This window comes from Engystomops pustulosus, chromosome 10 (genome assembly GCF_040894005.1).
Source record: "Engystomops pustulosus chromosome 10, aEngPut4.maternal, whole genome shotgun sequence".
In the NCBI taxonomy this organism is placed as follows: Eukaryota; Metazoa; Chordata; class Amphibia; order Anura; family Leptodactylidae; genus Engystomops; species Engystomops pustulosus.
In genome coordinates this window covers 57,731,606-57,754,626 of record NC_092420.1, presented here as the reverse complement: position 1 = coordinate 57,754,626, position 23,021 = coordinate 57,731,606, and the positions used below count along the sequence as shown (strand labels likewise).

At 42.0% G+C, this 23,021-nt stretch overlaps 1 protein-coding gene across 2 annotated transcripts in view; it reads left to right on the top strand.

The window, feature by feature from the left end:
* Window positions 1–23,021, top strand: part of VAV3 (vav guanine nucleotide exchange factor 3) — a 149,594-nt gene that overhangs the window by 117,360 nt on the left and 9,213 nt on the right. The window contains exons 22-25 of one of the 2 annotated variants that reach the window (XM_072127942.1): window positions 3,240–3,274; window positions 4,070–4,186; window positions 17,255–17,342; window positions 20,500–20,629. In XM_072127942.1, the coding sequence (XP_071984043.1) occupies window positions 3,240–3,274; window positions 4,070–4,186; window positions 17,255–17,342; window positions 20,500–20,629 (370 nt within the window). Of the gene's footprint in view, window positions 1–3,236; window positions 3,275–4,069; window positions 4,187–17,254; window positions 17,343–20,499; window positions 20,630–23,021 lie in introns of both variants that reach the window. The other variant, XM_072127941.1, reaches the window with a different exon arrangement.

Here is a 23,021-nt window from a genome sequence, read left to right as displayed (position 1 = left end):
GATGGATGGCTCGTTATATCACACAGCTCTGATTATTGACTGTAATATAAGGAGCCGTGCATCTGTGTGACCGTGGTCAGATTTCTGTCCACAAGTCGTAAACATAGAAGCTTTCTATACGGCCAGCAAGCAGAGATCTAGAAATCCATGAGAAATTGATACAGAAAGTATATTGGAAAATTGTATAACTTTTTATCATAAAAATAACAATAATTTGCCGAAATAGGAATACCCTTTATACCGGAAGCAGTTCACCCCTTGTAGTGGCCCATAGCCTTTTTTGCAGCCACAGCTCCTGTTCACTTTAAGCTGGACTTCTCACTGCGTTATCAGTTTAAAGCCATCCCAGAAACATGGAGCTACCGTATATATGAGTATGAGCCGACCCAAGTATAAGCCGAGAACCCCTAATTTTACCAACAAAAACTGGGAAGACCTATTGATTTGAGTATAAGCCATGGGTGGGAAATGCATTGGTCACAGTCTCCCAGTATATAGCCAGCAAGCCCCCATTAGTATATAGCCAGCAAGCCCCCATTAGTATATAGCCAGCCCCCAGTAGTATATAGCCAGCCAGACCCCTGTAGTATATAGCCAGCCAGACCCCTGTAGTATATAGCCAGCCAGCCCCCAGTTGTATACAGCCAGCCAGCCCCCATGTAGTATACAGCCAGCCCCCCATGTAGTATACAGCCAGCCAACCCCATGTAGTATACAGCCAGCCCCCATGTACTATACAGCCAGCCCCCATGTAGTATACAGCCAGCCCCCATGTAGTATATAGCCAGCCCCGTGTAGTATACAGCCAGCCCTCAGTAGCGTACAGCCACCCCTCAGTAGCGTACATCCAGCTTGCCCCCAGTAGTATACAGCCAGCCTGCCCCCAGTAGTATACAGCCAGCCCGTCCCCAGTAGTATACAGCCAGCCCGTCCCCAGTAGTATACTTCCAGCCCGCCCCCAGTAGTATACAGCCAGCCCGCCCAGCACATAAAAAAAAACAAACTTACATACTCACGCTCCGGCGTCCCGATGCTTGTCGCGGCTCCTGGTGGCTCCTCTTCAGTCCTCTCTCTGCTCTAATGGCTGGCAGAGATCCTTCCTTTCGATCTGCCATCCGACACACACTATGACTTTATCAGCAGCGACACCACCACGCAAGGAAGCGTCTCTGCCGGCTAATAGAGCTGCGATGAGCATCGGGGCACCGGAGGGTGAGTATGTCATTTTATTTTTTTATTTTATAAGCCGAGGTAAGGTTTTTCAGCACAAAACTCGGCTTATACACGAGTATATACAGTAACTACATCTGGCTATGAGTCCCATGTTTACTACAGCCAATTTCTGTAGTTGGCAGATGTCACCATTTCCTCACTTTCCCCACATTCAGATATTGAGGGCCTGTGCAGCTCATAGCAGGACTGTGGAGTCGGAGTCGTGGAGCTAGTGAAGTTTTTGGTGGAATCAAGGTTGTGACAAAATGATTTAAGGATTAAGGCCAGGGACGAGCAACATTTATTTGTCCAACGGCCGTATTGTCATACTGCTTAACTTTAAGGGGTCATATCAGTAATCAGCACCCTAGATACACCAACGAACACAGTACAACACAAAATGTGACACCCAGAAATACCACAGTACAGCAATGAATGCATTCAGAGCAGACTGCATAGAAGATAATAATAGTATTGGAGACCCCCAGAGCAGACAAATAATACTGGAGACCCTCAGAGCAGACAAGTAATACTGGAGACCCCACAGAAGATAATAATACTTGAGACCTATAGCAGACTAACAATACGGGAGACCCCCAGAGCAGACAAGTAATACTGGAGACCCCACAGAAGATAATAATACTTGAGACCTATAGCAGACTAACAATACGGGAGACCCCCAGAGCAGACAATAATACTGGAGACTCCAAAGCAGATAATCATACTGTAAAAGTAGTAAAAACTACTGATACTGGAAACCCCCGAAGCATTAAATTGATAATACTGGAGACCTCCCCAGAGCAGACAAATACTGGAGACCAAAGAGCTGACAAAAAAATAAATATTCTCCTTTTCTGGCTCCTCATCTGCTCCCTGCACCACACTGTAGCTTCTACTCTCCTCCATGTGCTCAGTTCTGTGTCCCGTGCTGGTTGCATGTGGTGGCATTGGGACCTGTAGCAGTGCTGCACGGTTTTGCTCCTTGGGCCGCTCAGTCCTTAACCGAATGCATACAACCAGTGTCAGGAGTCAGGAGCAGTGAGTGAGGACATCTAAGCTGCACTCACCGCTACCTGGCCTTTTGCACCATTGAATATTTCAGTTATGGAAGCACTCATTGGACTCTGACTGTCAGAAGGGTTTGGACCCAAACTCATGACTTGAAAGGCTGTTGGAATAGGATGTACATCCTTGATCCCCCTTTTAATTGAAATTAATGTGTTCTGCACTTTATGTACATGCTCAGTAATGAAGCTCCCTCTGATACAGTTCGGAGGAAAAAGCCACTGGGCCTGCATGTATCTCAGCACTGAGCTCTAACTGTACTGGGATCTAACATTTATCTAACAGAACAGTGGAGTCTGAGTTGGTGACCATTATATTGGAGTTAGAGTCAAAGTTGGGGAAATTGAGGAGTCGGAGTTAGAAGTTTGGCTTCCTTCCTACACAGTCCTAGCTAATAGGGTATAAAAACAAATTTCTGGCCTACCCTATAATAAAAATATTTTGTAGACTTGTTATATTTTTGTCCATTTTGTAGACTAATCACATCTGTGAAAGTGTAAAAAACATATGACTCAATTCTCAAACAAAATTCTAGGGTTTGTCTCATATCCTAGGTACTTATTCACACTTCCGTATAAAAATACAGCTGAAGTCCATGTGGTTTTCCCTTTTGCCAATAAATGCATGATACAAAACAGAACAAATGCTACACATACTACACAGGACATGCACTTTAAAATGTGACTCATTGGCCTTTGACATATCTATGGGCTTACAAAAGTACAAATATGGATTACTCAGAACATGCTACAGTAGTTAACATGAGTTGGGATTTGTATACATATCGTTGCTTATGTAAATTGCTGTGTTTACCAGTCATTATCCATTGGTCATTTAAAGACATACAGATATTTTGTTGGGATACAACCAGTTCACTCACACAGTTAGTCAGGTATCTACATACACCGTATGCCATAGTTAAGATCCTAATGTTTGTCTTACTCTCCTTTCTCTCACAGCAGATGCCAAAGCCAGTAGATTACTCTGGACAGCTATGGTGAGTGCTTGAAATGGACACAAAATTTACATAAATCAAGAGTACAAGTGAACTGCAGAAAGTTTGTAATATATCGTATCAGAGGAAAGTGTTTCTTTCTCCACTTGTATAAGCTCATCATCCTCCCTCCTTTCATCCTGTCATTCCCCGGGCTCTGTTTGTGGGCTATTTTAGCCAGTTGACATTGGCAGGGGAACGAGGCCATTAAAAATGAATGGTCACCACCCAGTGCGTTCCATGTGCAGCGAGGTACGGTGCCTGCGCCACGCCTTTACGGCACCATGAACAGGCACAATAGAAGTTTAGGAGGTCCATGAGCAAGCCACGCTCGATCGTGTGCATGAGCCTTAATAATATTTATACAAAGTTGACCTCCTGATTTCTGGAGTTTGTTTGGTAAACTTCTAGTTCAGTCTTCAACACTTTGATTTGAGTTAGAATAGATTTACATTGCATCCAGTATCTTACTCAGTAAATTATTATAAATCTTTCAGATAACCAGGGCCCCATCTGTACAGAAAACGAGGGGATTGATGAATTTCCCCTATGACAATGTATAATGGCTATTTCTCAGCTTGGTAATGATAAGTTTTCTATAATATATAAAACTATGGGGGAGATTTATCATACGACGGTGCTCCGTGAAGGAAGGCATAGCTTTCTGGCATAGAAGTATTGATAAATGTCCTCCTCTGTGTTTGTTGGACTGGAGTACACGTCTAGCTTTTTCTAGGTTACAAATGATGTTTGAAATGTTTTCATGTTAACATGTAGAATGTATTTTCCTTTCTCTAGGTATGCAGGAGCTATGGAGAGGGTGCAGGCAGAGGTGGAGCTGATGAATAGAGAAAACAGTACCTACCTCATCCGACACAGGACGAAGGAGATTAGGGAATATGCAATTAGTATTAAGTAAGTATTCCTAAGAAATCACAGTTTGGATTGAAGGGGTCCTGTCACCTCTTATCACTCTGTCAGCTCTTATCACTCCCAGAGATGACCGGAGCAGCCCTGTTCATCTCTGTTCAATCTCCCTCAGCTCCATAGAGATGAACGGGGTAGCCCGCACATGCGCAATCGGCTGCTCCGGTCATCTCGGGCAGCTGAAGAGGGGTGTGGCGGGAGTACATTTTAGTCAGTTTTATTGCTGTTTTTGGTCCTATAACTCTCTAGACAGGTCAGTGTGACATGATTCCTCTAGTGCAATGAAATGTTGTGTGCTGACATTGTGCTGAGGTAGGTAGCGATTAGACATAGAAGTCCGAAGAAAAGCACAGGTAAGTATGTACGCGCTGCCCCTATATCTAGAAAGTAATATGGAGGTGGACTCCTGAAGGAATATAAAGAATGTTTCTTATATAATAGGTTTATTTTTACAATGGTGGACGACGCGTTTCAAGGACGAACTGTCCTCTTCATCAGGTCCATGTGCATATAACACTAAAAGACATCGAACAAGATAGGGGGTAGGGGGGTAATACAAATAGATAGAAACATAAGTACGTTAAAAAATTCAAAAGTACGTTAAAACAAATTCCAAAGGTATAAATAGATAAAATAGATGTGCAAGAGATTAGGACTATATACAGAATTTCTTAAATTACATAAAGTTCAGCAGGATGCAAGATAATGATGACATAAAATTCGACAAAGTGCATGAAAATAATAATAGTATACAGATGGTAAAGAACATGGTGGTGATGCTGGACCGGTCTGGGCGGTGTGACTGTCATAAATGAGAGGTAGGGTGTTTAGGTATAGACAACGAGGCTTACCTGGATATAATACTTTAGGGTATAACAGAGGGGAATACTGTATACAAAGTATTGCAATCCTGCATAGGAAAAGGGATATGGGGTAAATGAATGGAATGGGGGGGAGGGAGGGGGACAAAATAAGAATGAGGGGTTAAACATACCTGCAGAGTACTGAAGCAGGGTATAAGGGCAGCGTCACTGGTTGTTAACCGGATGAATAGCTGTAGGTGGTGAAGGATGATAGGGCTAAATGGGGGTGTGGAAAAAATAAAGGGGGGTAGGGGGATAGAGGACATGTGGAGAGGTACTCACAGTGGTCCGGCGGGAGGTGCGCGCTGCTTGCTGTAATCCAATGGTGTTGCAGAGAACACGGAGGGTTGCTTAAAAAGGCGCCCGAAAACTGGCGCATGCGCGGAGCGGAGCGTCCGATTTTTGGCGCATGCGCAGTATTAGTTGTGGAGTGGAGCCTGAATAGATAGCGGTGGGTGAAGAGCGGGGAACGGGGGGGTGTAGGTAGGTAGGGGAATGGATAGGGGTAAGCTATATGGGCAGGGAATGGGGAGGGCTGAGGTAAAGTTAATGGGTACGCAGGAGGGGTACCCTGGTGAATACTATGTATGAATTATGACTGGTGTTAGGATGGTAAGAAAAAATTATAATAACAGCAACAGACATGTTGTTGGGAAGTAGATTAATAATGGACAATAGTAATATTAAAAAAATTCATGTTAGAAGAACGATGCTGTGATGGGAGTTAGGTAAGAAAAATAACAAAGGGGAAAACACGTGGGAGGATATGAATATAGAACGGCAAAATGGATGAGTAAATGCATGAATGGGAGAACAGTGACACACAACATAATTAAAGAATTCATGTTAAAACAACAATATTGTGATGGAAATAGGTTAAAAGCAATACAAAAGGGAAAACACATGGGAGAGTATAAATATGGAACGATAAAATAGATGAATAGATAACTGAATGGGAAAACAATGACACATATATTGGGCTATGATGGCCGTGAGATGTGCTAAGCACAAATCATGAGTCAGTCTCTGAGTTCATTACGTGGATACAGGAATCCTTGGTGTGGATGAAAAGCTATCCTGGAGGGAGATGTCTTCAAACGCGTTCCAGAGATTCGTTGAGACCGTTGGGGAACAAGGTGTTCAGCTTGAAAATCCAAAAGTTTTCTCGTTTAATCAACTGATCCAGTCTGTTCGGATGGTTCTTCGGGATCCTTTCGATGGGGATCAGAGATAGGCTACAGAAGTCCCTATCGTGGTGAGTGAGACAGTGTCTAGAGACACTATGAAGTAAGAAGCCTGCCTTAGCCTTGCTGCGGTGGGTATTCATGCGTTCCCTGAGTGTTTGGGATGTCCTGCCCACATACTGTAGGGTGCAGGAACATTCTAAGAGATATATAACAAAATCGGAATTGCAATTGATGAATGAGTTGATAGGGAAGGTTTCTTTAGTGGTATTGGAAGTGAAGGTGGTGGATCTGTGTATGAGGATATCGCAGGTTTTACATTTAGATCCCCCACACTTGAAGGCCCCTTTTAGTTCGGGGAAAAGGCTGGTTTTGGTTTTGATGGAAGACTTCTTGCGGAGTTTAGAGGGTGCTAGAAGGTTTTTTAGCGTGGGCGCTCTTCTGAATGTGATTTGAGGTTTGGCAGGGAGAGTATTGGTGATGTGGGGGTCCTTCTGTAGGATATGCCAGTGTTCAGTCAGAATTTCTCTAATAATCTTATGGTCAGTGGTATACTTAGTGATGAAGTTGGCGCTCCTGTTTTTGTTGGTGATTTCAGTATGTCGGGAGGGCAATAGACACTCATTCTGTGTCAGAGCAAGGGTTTTTGTATATGCATCTTTAAGGACTTTTGGTGGATAGCCCTTTTGTGCAAAACGGTCCCTGAGGAGTCTGGACTGGGTTCTAAATGTGCTGGTATCTGTGCAATTTCTTCTTACGCGTTTGTATTGGCTGTAGGGTATGTTTAGAAGCCATTTTTTATAGTGTGAACTTGTGAAATCTAGAAAGCTGTTAACATCTACTTTTTTGAAGAAAGTCTCAGTGGTCAGGCCAGAGTGTAGTTGGTTAACAGATATTAGAAGGTCCAGGTATTCGATTTGAGTTGGGGAGACGTTAGCTGTGAGTTGGATATTCGCGTAACTGGGGGCAAATCTGGTACCCATGGCTGTCCCCTTGATTTGTTTATATATATTGGATCCGAATGCAAAGGTGTTATGGTCGAGGATAAATCGGATGCTGTTTAAAATGAATTCAGTTTGTTCTGGTGGCATAAGGATGTCTGCTGAAAGGGTCTCTCGGATGGCCTGAATTCCTAGATCGTGTGAAATGTTGGTATACAAGGAGGTCACATCCATGGTCATGAGTAAATATCCTGGTTGCCATTTGATTTGTTCGAGCTCCAGTATGAGCTGTGCGGAATCTCTAAGAAAAGATGGTAATGCTACCACATATTTTTGGAGAAGTATGTCTACATACTCAGAGAGGTTACTTGTGACAGAATTAATGCCAGATATGATTGGTCGTCCTGGAGGTTTTTCTGGATTTTTGTGAATCTTAGGGAGGTAGTAAAATAGGGGAGTGCGGGGATTTTTAGGGATTAGATAGTCCCTTTCTTTCTTTGTCAAGATGCCAGATGAGTGGGCTCCTTGCACCAGGGTGGAGAGATGTTTAAGATGGTCGAGTTTTGGATCCTGGTCCAGATGACAATAGTATTGAGAGTCTGAGAGGATAGAGGTACTTTCGGTGATATAGTCATCTCTGTTGAGAATGACAGTACCGCCCCCTTTGTCTGCCGGTTTGATGACTATCAGGGTGTTATCCATGAGTTGTTTCAGGGCCTTCTTTTCACTACTGGTGATATTGGATGGACGGGGTCCTCTCTTTAGTGTCCTGAATTCCGTGGAAACTGTATGGAAGAAGGTGTCTATGAACGGTCCCCTGCTATGCGTGGGGTTAAATGAAGAGGGGGGTTTCAGATTGGTATGTAGGAAAGTGTCTGGGGGATCGGAGGGGGGGGCTGGATCGGCCGTGTTTTTTAGGGAAAAATGTCTGGTGAGGGTAATTTTACGAATGAATTGGTTCAAGTCAAGAAAAAGGTCAAATTCATTAGAGACGGTAGAGGGGCAGAAAGAAAGCCCTTTACTGAGTAAGCTTGTTTCGCTGGGAGTGAGAGTGTGTGCCGAGAGGTTAAAGATTTTCACTTTCTGGGCTCTGGTATTTGTTAATGGCTTACTTTTTTGTTTTTTGTTCCGATTTCTCCCTCCCCTGCATCCTCTGGTCCTCCTTTTCTTTTTTGCCTGTTGGCTGGGGAAAATATGGAGAAGGTCGCCTTTGGACTCAGCAAGGGCATGACCAGATTTTCCATTATCATGGGTGGGGGTTCCTTGAGGTTGGGTGGTAGGTCTAAAAAAGACAATGAGTGGCTCGAGTCCTGGGATAAAGGGGTTTTAGGATTCAGGGTATCATTCTGTGTCTCCTGGGGGGTAGGTTGAGAAATCAGGTTAGTACATGGCAGTCTGGATGTCGTTGATTTTTGTGTGGAGGAACAGGGAGATATTTCGATTTGACTGTCTATTGTCACATTGTGGGTAGTTATTTGTGAAAGCTGGAAATCTACGTGGGGTTGGTGGTTCTGACTGGGGTTGCTAAGGTTCTGTTTGGGGTCTGGTGGTGGAGTGGCAATATGATCGGGGGAATAGGAGGCGTTGGGTCTCTTGTAGGTCCGATTAACATAGATATGTCCCTTTCCTTGAATGTGAGTGTATTTTTTGTTATTATTTTTTGCTGTTTGGTTAGGGATAGACATTAACGGGGGAATGATAGGGTGATGAGGTAAGGTTTTTTGTCTTGTAACAGATGGTTTCTCTGGGTGGATATTGGGGGGGGCGGGGGTCGGGGCGGCGGCGGGGAAATCGATATGGTCCCTGTCTGGTTCCCATGATCTATGGATTTGTTTGAGGTATTCCTGGCGGTCTCGTGTGAGTTTTTTTGATTTTTTGGAGACTAGGGAATATTCTAGTGAGCGGAGCCTGTTGGAAATGGAAACGTTTAAGCTGGAATAATCGCTATGGTCAATATACTGTTCCAGATCATTCTTAATTGCATCAATGGATGTAGTGTTGGTATCGACCATTCGGGATCTTTTGTGTATGAGCCTATCTATCAGGCCCAATGAGCAGGTTTCGAGGTACCGTTCCCAATCTTGGGAAAAACATGTGTCATCGGGAAAAGGGGATTTGAATGGTAGTCTAAGGCCTCTTGGAGTAATTTTCTCTTTTAGGTATATTTTGAGAAAGGCAATATCTATGGAGTGTTGAATCTCCTTTTTACAGGCATCTTCCAGACGGAGAAAGAGGTCTGTCATCTTCTTTGTGTTTGTCTGTGAGGCATGTTGATCTTCTGAGGAGGTGACGAGGGTGGATTTGTTGGAAACTGATAGTTTGTATATTAGATTCTCTCGGTTTATCCATCTGGAATTATAGTAGTCCATGCTTAGGTGAGGTTGTGGTTTGGACTGACAACTGAGGGCAGCCTAACGTGTAAAAAATGGAGGTCTACTGTTGGGTGTCCTCCTACCGGGGTCCCTGTGTGGGTCCGGACTAGATATAGTATTGTGGGGGCACGTGGCGCCTCAGGGGGGGAGGGTAGTAGTTTTGAGGGTATGTAATGGTAGGGTAATAAAGGTGAGATATGGAGGGAAGGGTGGAGAGGAGATGTGTGGGGCTGCTGCGGACCCTGTGGCACGCAGGAGTGTCTGCGGTCAAATAGGTAGGTAGCGATTAGACATAGAAGTCCGAAGAAAAGCACAGGTAAGTATGTACGCGCTGCCCCTATATCTAGAAAGTAATATGGAGGTGGACTCCTGAAGGAATATAAAGAATGTTTCTTATATAATAGGTTTATTTTTACAATGGTGGACGACGCGTTTCAAGGACGAACTGTCCTCTTCATCAGGTCCATGTGCATATAACACTAAAAGACATCGAACAAGATAGGGGGTAGGGGGGTAATACAAATAGATAGAAACATAAGTACGTTAAAAAATTCAAAAGTACGTTAAAACAAATTCCAAAGGTATAAATAGATAAAATAGATGTGCAAGAGATTAGGACTATATACAGAATTTCTTAAATTACATAAAGTTCAGCAGGATGCAAGATAATGATGACATAAAATTCGACAAAGTGCATGAAAATAATAATAGTATACAGATGGTAAAGAACATGGTGGTGATGCTGGACCGGTCTGGGCGGTGTGACTGTCATAAATGAGAGGTAGGGTGTTTAGGTATAGACAACGAGGCTTACCTGGATATAATACTTTAGGGTATAACAGAGGGGAATACTGTATACAAAGTATTGCAATCCTGCATAGGAAAAGGGATATGGGGTAAATGAATGGAATGGGGGGGAGGGGGACAAAATAAGAATGAGGGGTTAAACATACCTGCAGAGTACTGAAGCAGGGTATAAGGGCAGCGTCACTGGTTGTTAACCGGATGAATAGCTGTAGGTGGTGAAGGATGATAGGGCTAAATGGGGGTGTGGAAAAAATAAAGGGGGGTAGGGGGATAGAGGACATGTGGAGAGGTACTCACAGTGGTCCGGCGGGAGGTGCGCGCTGCTTGCTGTAATCCAATGGTGTTGCAGAGAACACGGAGGGTTGCTTAAAAAGGCGCCCGAAAACTGGCGCATGCGCGGAGCGGAGCGTCCGATTTTTGGCGCATGCGCAGTATTAGTTGTGGAGTGGAGCCTGAATAGATAGCGGTGGGTGAAGAGCGGGGAACGGGGAGGTGTAGGTAGGTAGGGGAATGGATAGGGGTAAGCTATATGGGCAGGGAATGGGGAGGGCTGAGGTAAAGTTAATGGGTACGCAGGAGGGGTACCCTGGTGAATACTATGTATGAATTATGACTGGTGTTAGGACAAAAAACCTTACCTCATCACCCTATCATTCCCCCGTTAATGTCTATCCCTAACCAAACAGCAAAAAATAATAACAAAAAATACACTCACATTCAAGGAAAGGGACGTATCTATGTTAATCGGACCTACAAGAGACCCAACGCCTCCTATTCCCCCGATCATATTGCCACTCCACCACCAGACCCCAAACAGAACCTTAGCAACCCCAGTCAGAACCACCAACCCCACGTAGATTTCCAGCTTTCACAAATAACTACCCACAATGTGACAATAGACAGTCAAATCGAAATATCTCCCTGTTCCTCCACACAAAAATCAACGACATCCAGACTGCCATGTACTAACCTGATTTCTCAACCTACCCCCCAGGAGACACAGAATGATACCCTGAATCCTAAAACCCCTTTATCCCAGGACTCGAGCCACTCATTGTCTTTTTTAGACCTACCACCCAACCTCAAGGAACCCCCACCCATGATAATGGAAAATCTGGTCATGCCCTTGCTGAGTCCAAAGGCGACCTTCTCCATATTTTCCCCAGCCAACAGGCAAAAAAGAAAAGGAGGACCAGAGGATGCAGGGGAGGGAGAAATCGGAACAAAAAACAAAAAAGTAAGCCATTAACAAATACCAGAGCCCAGAAAGTGAAAATCTTTAACCTCTCGGCACACACTCTCACTCCCAGCGAAACAAGCTTACTCAGTAAAGGGCTTTCTTTCTGCCCCTCTACCGTCTCTAATGAATTTGACCTTTTTCTTGACTTGAACCAATTCATTCGTAAAATTACCCTCACCAGACATTTTTCCCTAAAAAACACGGCCGATCCAGCCCCCCCCTCCGATCCCCCAGACACTTTCCTACATACCAATCTGAAACCCCCCTCTTCATTTAACCCCACGCATAGCAGGGGACCGTTCATAGACACCTTCTTCCATACAGTTTCCACGGAATTCAGGACACTAAAGAGAGGACCCCGTCCATCCAATATCACCAGTAGTGAAAAGAAGGCCCTGAAACAACTCATGGATAACACCCTGATAGTCATCAAACCGGCAGACAAAGGGGGCGGTACTGTCATTCTCAACAGAGATGACTATATCACCGAAAGTACCTCTATCCTCTCAGACTCTCAATACTATTGTCATCTGGACCAGGATCCAAAACTCGACCATCTTAAACATCTCTCCACCCTGGTGCAAGGAGCCCACTCATCTGGCATCTTGACAAAGAAAGAAAGGGACTATCTAATCCCTAAAAATCCCCGCACTCCCCTATTTTACTACCTCCCTAAGATTCACAAAAATCCAGAAAAACCTCCAGGACGACCAATCATATCTGGCATTAATTCTGTCACAAGTAACCTCTCTGAGTATGTAGACATACTTCTCCAAAAATATGTGGTAGCATTACCATCTTTTCTTAGAGATTCCGCACAGCTCATACTGGAGCTCGAACAAATCAAATGGCAACCAGGATATTTACTCATGACCATGGATGTGACCTCCTTGTATACCAACATTTCACACGATCTAGGAATTCAGGCCATCCGAGAGACCCTTTCAGCAGACATCCTTATGCCACCAGAACAAACTGAATTCATTTTAAACAGCATCCGATTTATCCTCGACCATAACACCTTTGCATTCGGATCCAATATATATAAACAAATCAAGGGGACAGCCATGGGTACCAGATTTGCCCCCAGTTACGCGAATATCTTCATGGGGGCCTTCGAGAGAAATCACCTTACAGAAAATCCGCATTTTTCCCATAGACTAAAATACTTCAAAAGATATATAGATGATCTTATTATCATCTGGGAAGGCACCGAAACCGAAGCGCTCCTATTCACAGAACAAATTAACACAAACCACTGGGGTATCCAACTCACAGCTAACGTCTCCCCAACTCAAATCGAATACCTGGACCTTCTAATATCTGTTAACCAACTACACTCTGGCCTGACCACTGAGACTTTCTTCAAAAAAGTAGATGTTAACAGCTTTCTAGATTTCACAAGTTCACACTATAAAAAATGGCTTCTAAACATACCCTACAGCCAATACAAACGCGTAAGAAGAAATTGCACAGATACCAGCACATTTAGAACCCAGTCCAGACTCCTCAGGGACCGTTTTGCACAAAAGGGCTATCCACCAAAAGTCCTTAAAGATGCATATACAAAAACCCTTGCTCTGACACAGAATGAGTGTCTATTGCCCTCCCGACATACTGAAATCACCAACAAAAACAGGAGCGCCAACTTCATCACTAAGTATACCACTGACCATAAGATTATTAGAGAAATTCTGACTGAACACTGGCATATCCTACAGAAGGACCCCCACATCACCAATACTCTCCCTGCCAAACCTCAAATCACATTCAGAAGAGCGCCCACGCTAAAAAACCTTCTAGCACCCTCTAAACTCCGCAAGAAGTCTTCCATCAAAACCAAAACCAGCCTTTTCCCCGAACTAAAAGGGGCCTTCAAGTGTGGGGGATCTAAATGTAAAACCTGCGATATCCTCATACACAGATCCACCACCTTCACTTCCAATACCACTAAAGAAACCTTCCCTATCAACTCATTCATCAATTGCAATTCCGATTTTGTTATATATCTCTTAGAATGTTCCTGCACCCTACAGTATGTGGGCAGGACATCCCAAACACTCAGGGAACGCATGAATACCCACCGCAGCAAGGCTAAGGCAGGCTTCTTACTTCATAGTGTCTCTAGACACTGTCTCACTCACCACGATAGGGACTTCTGTAGCCTATCTCTGATCCCCATCGAAAGGATCCCGAAGAACCATCCGAACAGACTGGATCAGTTGATTAAACGAGAAAACTTTTGGATTTTCAAGCTGAACACCTTGTTCCCCAACGGTCTCAACGAATCTCTGGAACGCGTTTGAAGACATCTCCCTCCAGGATAGCTTTTCATCCACACCAAGGATTCCTGTATCCACGTAATGAACTCAGAGACTGACTCATGATTTGTGCTTAGCACATCTCACGGCCATCATAGCCCAATATATGTGTCATTGTTTTCCCATTCAGTTATCTATTCATCTATTTTATCGTTCCATATTTATACTCTCCCATGTGTTTTCCCTTTTGTATTGCTTTTAACCTATTTCCATCACAATATTGTTGTTTTAACATGAATTCTTTAATTATGTTGTGTGTCACTGTTCTCCCATTCATGCATTTACTCATCCATTTTGCCGTTCTATATTCATATCCTCCCACGTGTTTTCCCCTTTGTTATTTTTCTTACCTAACTCCCATCACAGCATCGTTCTTCTAACATGAATTTTTTTAATATTACTATTGTCCATTATTAATCTACTTCCCAACAACATGTCTGTTGCTGTTATTATAATTTTTTCTTACCATCCTAACACCAGTCATAATTCATACATAGTATTCACCAGGGTACCCCTCCTGCGTACCCATTAACTTTACCTCAGCCCTCCCCATTCCCTGCCCATATAGCTTACCCCTATCCATTCCCCTACCTACCTACACCTCCCCGTTCCCCGCTCTTCACCCACCGCTATCTATTCAGGCTCCACTCCACAACTAATACTGCGCATGCGCCAAAAATCGGACGCTCCGCTCCGCGCATGCGCCAGTTTTCGGGCGCCTTTTTAAGCAACCCTCCGTGTTCTCTGCAACACCATTGGATTACAGCAAGCAGCGCGCACCTCCCGCCGGACCACTGTGAGTACCTCTCCACATGTCCTCTATCCCCCTACCCCCCTTTATTTTTTCCACACCCCCATTTAGCCCTATCATCCTTCACCACCTACAGCTATTCATCCGGTTAACAACCAGTGACGCTGCCCTTATACCCTGCTTCAGTACTCTGCAGGTATGTTTAACCCCTCATTCTTATTTTGTCCCCCTCCCTCCCCCCCATTCCATTCATTTACCCCATATCCCTTTTCCTATGCAGGATTGCAATACTTTGTATACAGTATTCCCCTCTGTTATACCCTAAAGTACTATATCCAGGTAAGCCTCGTTGTCTATACCTAAACACCCTACCTCTCATTTATGACAGTCACACCGCCCAGACCGGTCCAGCATCACCACCATGTTCTTTACCATCTGTATACTATTATTATTTTCATGCACTTTGTCGAATTTTATGTCATCATTATCTTGCATCCTGCTGAACTTTATGTAATTTAAGAAATTCTGTATATAGTCCTAATCTCTTGCACATCTATTTTATCTATTTATACCTTTGGAATTTGTTTTAACGTACTTTTGAATTTTTTAACGTACTTATGTTTCTATCTATTTGTATTACCCCCCTACCCCCTATCTTGTTCGATGTCTTTTAGTGTTATATGCACATGGACCTGATGAAGAGGACAGTTCGTCCTTGAAACGCGTCGTCCACCATTGTAAAAATAAACCTATTATATAAGAAACATTCTTTATATTCCTTCAGGAGTCCACCTCCATATTACTTTCTAGATATAGGGGCAGCGCGTACATACTTACCTGTGCTTTTCTTCGGACTTCTATGTCTAATCGCTACCTACCTATTTGACCGCAGACACTCCTGCGTGCCACAGGGTCCGCAGCAGCCCCACACATCTCCTCTCCACCCTTCCCTCCATATCTCACCTTTATTACCCTACCATTACATACCCTCAAAACTACTACCCTCCCCCCCTGAGGCGCCACGTGCCCCCACAATACTATATTGTGCTGAGGACAGGGTTTATCTACACTTTTATTTAGCTTCTGAACATATTGCTAGGATTTGACACTTTAATAAATAGAGATATGAGACAGATCACAGATGAGAGATGAGGAGATCCATGAGATGGATATAAAATACAATGAAACTTTCAGATCTGCTCCCTCACCTAATCGATAAAACACATATATGCCTTCTTTACAAAGACATTATCGGGAGATTAATCATTAGGCAAGATTTTGCACAGATGTTTGTGTGTTAGACTGGCAGGTTTCCAACAGTCGGATTTATAGTCCGGTGTATGTGCAGTGTTAAATGCCTTCCTATGTATCAGCTGTGTGTGCTGTATGTGAATAGACTGCACCAGCAAAAACTTTAAAATTGAGCAAAAACTTCCCCCTTTAGTAGCAATGGACCCACATACACCACCTCCTATACGGTGAAGTTTTGCGCTTAAATTTGCGTTCTTTTGAAAATTCTCAGTTGATATGTGGTGTTGTGCGGTGTTGCACACTCTGTGTTGTATTTTTTTCCGCCACTGTGTGACTTTATTGTTGCATTTTTTTCTCGCTAGAAAAAAACTCAAAAATGATGTTTGCACAAAATTTGTGACAATTATACACCAAAAAGATACATAGGACTAATGATAAATATCCCCCAATGTCTCTTCAGATAAAAGTACTATTTGTATACAATGCTGCAGCACAAGGCATAGGTAAAGATGTGATGTTTTATTGGTTGAGCACAGAATTAACCCCCTACTGATCTGTAATAATACTTTACAGCACGCAGGCACGTAACATTAGTTGCTTACTATTACTACACTGCGATGGAACAGACTTAAGATTTGTACCTGCGCCATCACTGCTGGCATTGGCTTTATTATACAGTTGATGCATAGGTCTGTCTGCTATGATCAGGGATTAACTCTTAAGACAGATTGGTTCCTTCCTAGTGGTTGCCATTCAGCCAGAGACTTATCAATGTCTTTCGGATCTTCCAGGTGCAAATGTCATATACAGCCATGATATACCACAATACAGTATTTTCATGTATAATGTAAAAAAAAAAGTCATAAAGAGCGACACCTCCTTATTATACCCTTCCTATACCCTTATAAAGTGATCCCTTGGCATATAGTCTAGCATTTGTCTCCAGTATATGTAAATATATATTATCTTCTTTATATCCACCCTTGGCATGTTACATTCCTCTGCACCTATTACATTTAGCAGAATACCCTATTGAAAGTAGACCATGGTCACAAATAAAATACATTTAATCACACTGTATATAAAGGAACTAATTGGACATAAATACGATCTTGTTACCCCTCTTTTCAAAACAAAATGCATCTTTTTCTTCACCCGGCTAAATATATTCTGTTAATGAGTTGTCAGGCCTGCGTAGCATGGAATATACTCTCAGCCTGTGCAATGAATCTGTTTACTCTTATTTTGGGCCCTGCCCGCAGGTAATTATTGATCCTTGGCTGATTAAAAGCAAATTTATATTCAGAAGTTATGCCTTGCCCGCAGGTACAACAATGAAGTGAAGCACATCAAGATATTAACGAGAGATGGCTTTTTTCGCATTGCAGAAAATAGGAAATTTAAAACTTTAATGGTAAGCATTGATTCCGTTCCTTTGTGAAAAAAAATGTCACACTGATCTATTGTTTGTTAAACTCCTTCTGCCCAAAAGCATCTTTCAGCAACTTAAAAGCCGTATGACTTGTTAACTAAAGAGATCAGCAAGATTTCATTATATCGCAGAATGGGAATTTGTTATAATATTTGGACGCAATTAGAGGTTCCTCTTAGTTTTACACCTTTTGGTTATAGATCTTTGGTCACTCAGCATAAATTATGGTTGTTATTGTGCACTAGATTGGTCTCAATGTACTGCAACCCAATAAAAGTAATACTCACACATAGGGTGAGTATTAGGGTGGGGTTACACATAGGCCATTAGATAATAAATACTTTTAGTTGTGGTCCATAGAAATATTGTTGAACATCAAAATATCACCTGGTCACAAGAAATGTCCAAGATGGAAAAAATAAAACTTTAAATAGGATCTTTCACACCATTTACTGACCTAGACTTTTTGCATCATGGCTCCTGAGAAATTTGTGCCAATATACTCAGCTCTCAAGTGTCAGATGGGCGGTGCCAGGACCAACCACCGGACAGTAGAAATCCTAATTGGCAGAATTTCAGAAAGTTGTAGTACCCAACTTGCTACATATTGGGGAGCTTCAGGTCTTTAGCAGATAGCCTGGCACTGTCCATTAGACAGTAGAAATCTTACAATAATTACATTGATTGCTTAGGAAAACATAAACCAGAGAGAACATGGAGGCACATTACAGGAGCATTAGAGCAATGATGATGGTGTCAAAAGGTGTTCTGTAATGATTTCTGTAATGTGGATGATGTAATGATATATAAATCAGTCTCCATCAGATCTCTACTAAACTCTGCTAAAGAGAATGCAGATTTGTATACTGAGAACACTGGGAAGACTTATTATAATTTGCTTTACTGGTGGCAGGAACGCAGATAAAAGCCAGTCAGTCCTCATCACATCAAACAGTATACATGAAGAAAAAATGTTACAATGGGTAAAATATGAATCAGGAATGGGAGAACTTATTGACTTGAATATAAGCCTAGGGTGGGAAATACAAACGCTACTCTCTAATAATATGTCCAGCATCCTCCCATCACTAATGAAATGTCCAGCAGACTCCCATCATTAATAAACTGTACACAACCTCCATTTAATTCAATGTCTGCAGCAGCCCCCCCATTTAATTCAATGTCCGCAGCAGCCCCCCCCCCCAATTAATACAATGTCCACAGCAGCTCCCCCTGTGAATGAAATGTCCAACAGAGCCATTGAGCCAACCCTGCCCCCATGAATGAAACGTCCAACAGAGCCACCCCCCCCCCCCCTAATTAATGGAATAACCAGCTCAGCCACCTTTAAAAAGATAAACGTAATACTCACTCTCCGGTGCTCACCCCCCAGCATCCTCTTCTCCATGCATCTCTCCTCTTTTGGTCTTTGGGTCTATTTTGGACACCGCCGCTTCTTAATGTATACACGGGGAGAGCACATAGAAGCTGCTGGTGAACCCAAAGACCAAAAGAGGAGAGATGCTTGAAGAAGAGGACAGGGAGGGGGGGGGGGGGGTGAGTGCTGGAGAGTATTAAGTATATATTTTTTTATATACTCGTGTATCATAGTTTATATGGTTGTATCAGCCAGGTGGGGGTTTTTTTAGCACAAAAATTTTGTCGAAAAACTCGAGGATGTACAGTAATCTGTATTGACTCCAATACTCTTCTCCATCTTTCCATTAGTTCTCTGTTACCAACTGAATATACCTTATGCTATAGACAACTGGAAGGGAGTATCTGTACCCATTTTGAATACTTGTTGGCTACTCCCTATATGCGCATTACATGTGTGTATGGTACCAGAACTTGAAGTTGCACATATTCTTGAATTAAACAGATGACTAATGCGATATAATGCATTTGCTTTATGGCTTGTTGAAAATGTTGTGCTTTTCTTCTATTTACTCTTTTTTTTAGAGAGAATGAATGAAAGGGAACTGACTTTTAGTAGACATAATAATGAAAGAGATTTAATTTTCTACATAAACTTTCCAAATTGTGCCTCTTTGTAATGGCTTTTTATAGAGTTTTACAACCCTGGAACATAGTAATAAAAGTAGAACAATATATTTGTATAATTGGAATAGAGAGAATAAATTAGTTCACTTACAGTTTAAATATACTGCTCGCATATAACTAGATTTATATATTTTCTTTGGTATATATAGAGCCTTTTAGGATAAACAGTGGATATAAAAAGTTTAATACCATCCCCCCCTAAAGAGATGCTTTTGTAAAGCCTCAAAGAAAGATAGATCATGTCAGACTTCTTCCAGACTTAATGTGACCTTGCCAGCTTTGTAGTTGGTATGAAAATCAAATAATTCTTGTATACAGGATATACAATATATATTTGAAGATAAAAGCAAACAATATTCACATGCATAAAGGTTTCCATACATAGTCGATAGCTCATGCCTGTGGTTTTCATACATAGTGGAGAACAAAGTAATGGGCTACTGATCCCTTTCTGTTTTTCTGTCATCGAAACCCGTGGAAATGGGTTTGGTAAACTTTTCTCTGGAATGTATGGAGGCTTTAGAGGGGGTTCCATCCTCAGATGTATTCTTTTTACATCTCTATGAACACCCTAACGAGGAAAGCTTAGATTGAGTCAGGATAACTTTACTTTATAATTAAGCCTTTGCAGCATATTCTTTTAAAAAATTAATAAAGCAGGTTATCATAGTAAACTTCGTAATATACTCCGTAAAGTACAGAAGCTTCTCTGTGGATTTTTTCTGCTTCTTTCTCCTTTAGTAAGCAGGTATCTGATGGCCTCCGTCGACTACAGACAGATAAGGACAGTATCTTGAACTCTTTAAATACCTCGATTATATTTTCCTTGATGTTTTAGCTAAGAATATCAGACTATCCAGGGGCAATATGTAAAGTGTTAAGTCATTAGGAACATTATCCGGTCACTTTTATCTCTCAGATGTCACTGGTGTACGTGGATAGTAGGCTGATTTAAAAAAACTGATTGAATATTCATTGTATCTTTCAAAGAATGTTCCATACAGAACACAGTGATATATCTTACATACAGGGCGTGCTTTACTCCTCACACAATAAGTTTATTTGTTTCATACAGGAACTTGTAGAATATTATAAACATCAATCTCTCCGAGAAGGTTTTAGAAGTTTGGACACAACTCTCCTTTTCCCTTACAAAGTTCCAGAAAATGAAGCTGGACATGCAAGTAACCGGACATCAGGAATGTGTGAGTTTCTTTTTCTACCAGTTTATTGGTATATCATCTATAGTACTTTGGCTGCAGTCATACACCAGCACCTGTCTTCACTTTTAATATTGGAATTGTAGGAAAAAGCGTAGCTAAACCTTTGATTTTAGGGGAGAAGGTGATAATAGTAATCTTTGTAATATACTAGAGTAAGAAAAGAAGCTTCTCTGTGTCTTTTTTCTGCTCTTCATTCAGTCAGCATTGTATCTCAAAGAATTCAGAGCTCCATCCACATCAGACAGATAAGGAGGCTAATTATTTACTCTTTCCATACCTAGAGAATTTTTTCCCTTGATAACACTATCTAGGGACTATCTGTAAAGAGTTAAGTTATTAGACACTTTATCAGGTTTCTTTGTCTCTTAGCTGTCAGTGGATACAGGACTGAAAGCTGATTTACACCAACTGCTTAAATAAAAGAAAGACAAGTGTATTACAAAGTTCACTATTATTACCAGCGCTATTGATATATACCATTTTGTTTGTTGAAAGTTTAGTTACACTTTAATTTCTGATGCAAAACTGTTACATTATAATTTCAACTTGCAAAAGAAATGTGAACACACTTTACTTGAGCTGAAATACAAAACTTAATCAGTCAAAGGTTAAATTAAAGTTATACTAATGTGCTGCATACTGGCCTGACATAGAGCCATATAGACATCTTTTTTGTCCCATATCAGAGGCATTTGAATAAGATTGATGTGCTGTATGTATTGGGTGCTTTCCCCATGCATATGGCAGATTGTACACTGCAAATGTAGTGTGAGAGTTGCTTAAAATTGCCTGGATTTTGATCACATTACTAAACGTCAGTGGTTTTACGGGTTTGCCTTTATTAAAAAAAAAGTAGGTTTAAGGGATTAATATTGACTGATAATTCTCAAAAAACAGAAGAGGCCTTTACCTACTATGTTGCACTGCTGGAATTACAACCCTTACGCTTTAAGCGATTTGAATTGTTTGCACCATGAAAACTTGCAGAGTGATCCTTTATCACCAAAAACTGCCCTATACCCCAGCCGCATATCTAGTGCCGAGAACTGGAGGTAAGATCGGGAAATCCATCCCTAAATCTTATAAAAAAAAGCTCTAAAACCTCCCATTATGTTTTTGGCACTACATATAACTTTGAATGCACAAAGCCCTACTCTTGCTCTTGCTGGAGTATTGCCCTGCAGGTTATGCATGCATTAAACTCTAAAGAAAGGTAATTTTTGGAATGTATATGATATGAAGCACATTTCACTTTTTACCCAACCATGATTTCTGGTTAAATTCTATCAATACATTATATGGAGATCTGGATGGCAAAAAGCACTTGTGTTGCATGATGGGTGTCCACATGACGCATGTTCACAGCTGTAAGTAGACCAACAATGTTTTGGTTACTCTATAAGTACTTGACCAAACCCAACTTGTTTGCTAGTTCATACTTGGGCATATTATGGATTTCAGCATTCTCTTAAAGGAGATCTACCACCAGGATGAAGGATTGTAAAGCAATCACACTTACATACTGTTGTGAGCCCCCCTCTCGCAGGATCTGCTCTTTTCGTTTCTTATGCTCTTGATTTTACAGCAAAAGGCTTTAGAAATGAAGTAAATGAGTCTGTGGGTCTCTGGGCTTCATAGCTCTTAATGGAACCTTAGGTTTATTTGGATCATTTTTAAAGCAGTTTTCTGTAAAGCAAGGGAATAAGAAGAAGCTAAAGAAGAGCGGATCCTCCCAAAGGGGCACACACCATCGTGATCCTTCATCCTGATAGATTGCCTTTAAAGCTAAATCTCCACCTTTTCTGTTTTCAGTTTATCATATTGAGTTTTTAAATCTTTTTGGCTCAAAATATCATGGTATCACCAGAATATCATGGTAAGGGTACATTCACACAGCGGTATGCCAGCCGTGCGGGAGAGGAGGAGGAGGCGGCCCCTCCTCCCTCCATAGAGAATAGCGGCGCACGGCCGCACACACGCCAAAAGATAGAGCATGCTCTATCTTTTTGTGGTGTGTGGGCCGGATCGGTGACACACATGTGTGGCACCGTATCTGCGCCGCGCCACTATTGCCGTCTATGGGGACGTACATGCGGCCGCAAATTTGCGGCCGCATGTACGTCCCCGCAGACGGCCATGTGAATGTGCCCTAAAATCAGATATCCAGAGCTCTGACCACTCTACTGACGTATAAAGATATTAAAGGAATTTACAAGTCAATATCAAGCATGATAAACCAGGGACACTTATTCATAGATCCAGGCACCGTGACTGTAATTATCTTCTTACATTTGTTATCCATGCCTCCTTCCTTTTAAAATCAACTTTTAAATTTAAACTAAAAAGCCAGAGGGGGCCCCTGAGAGGCATTACC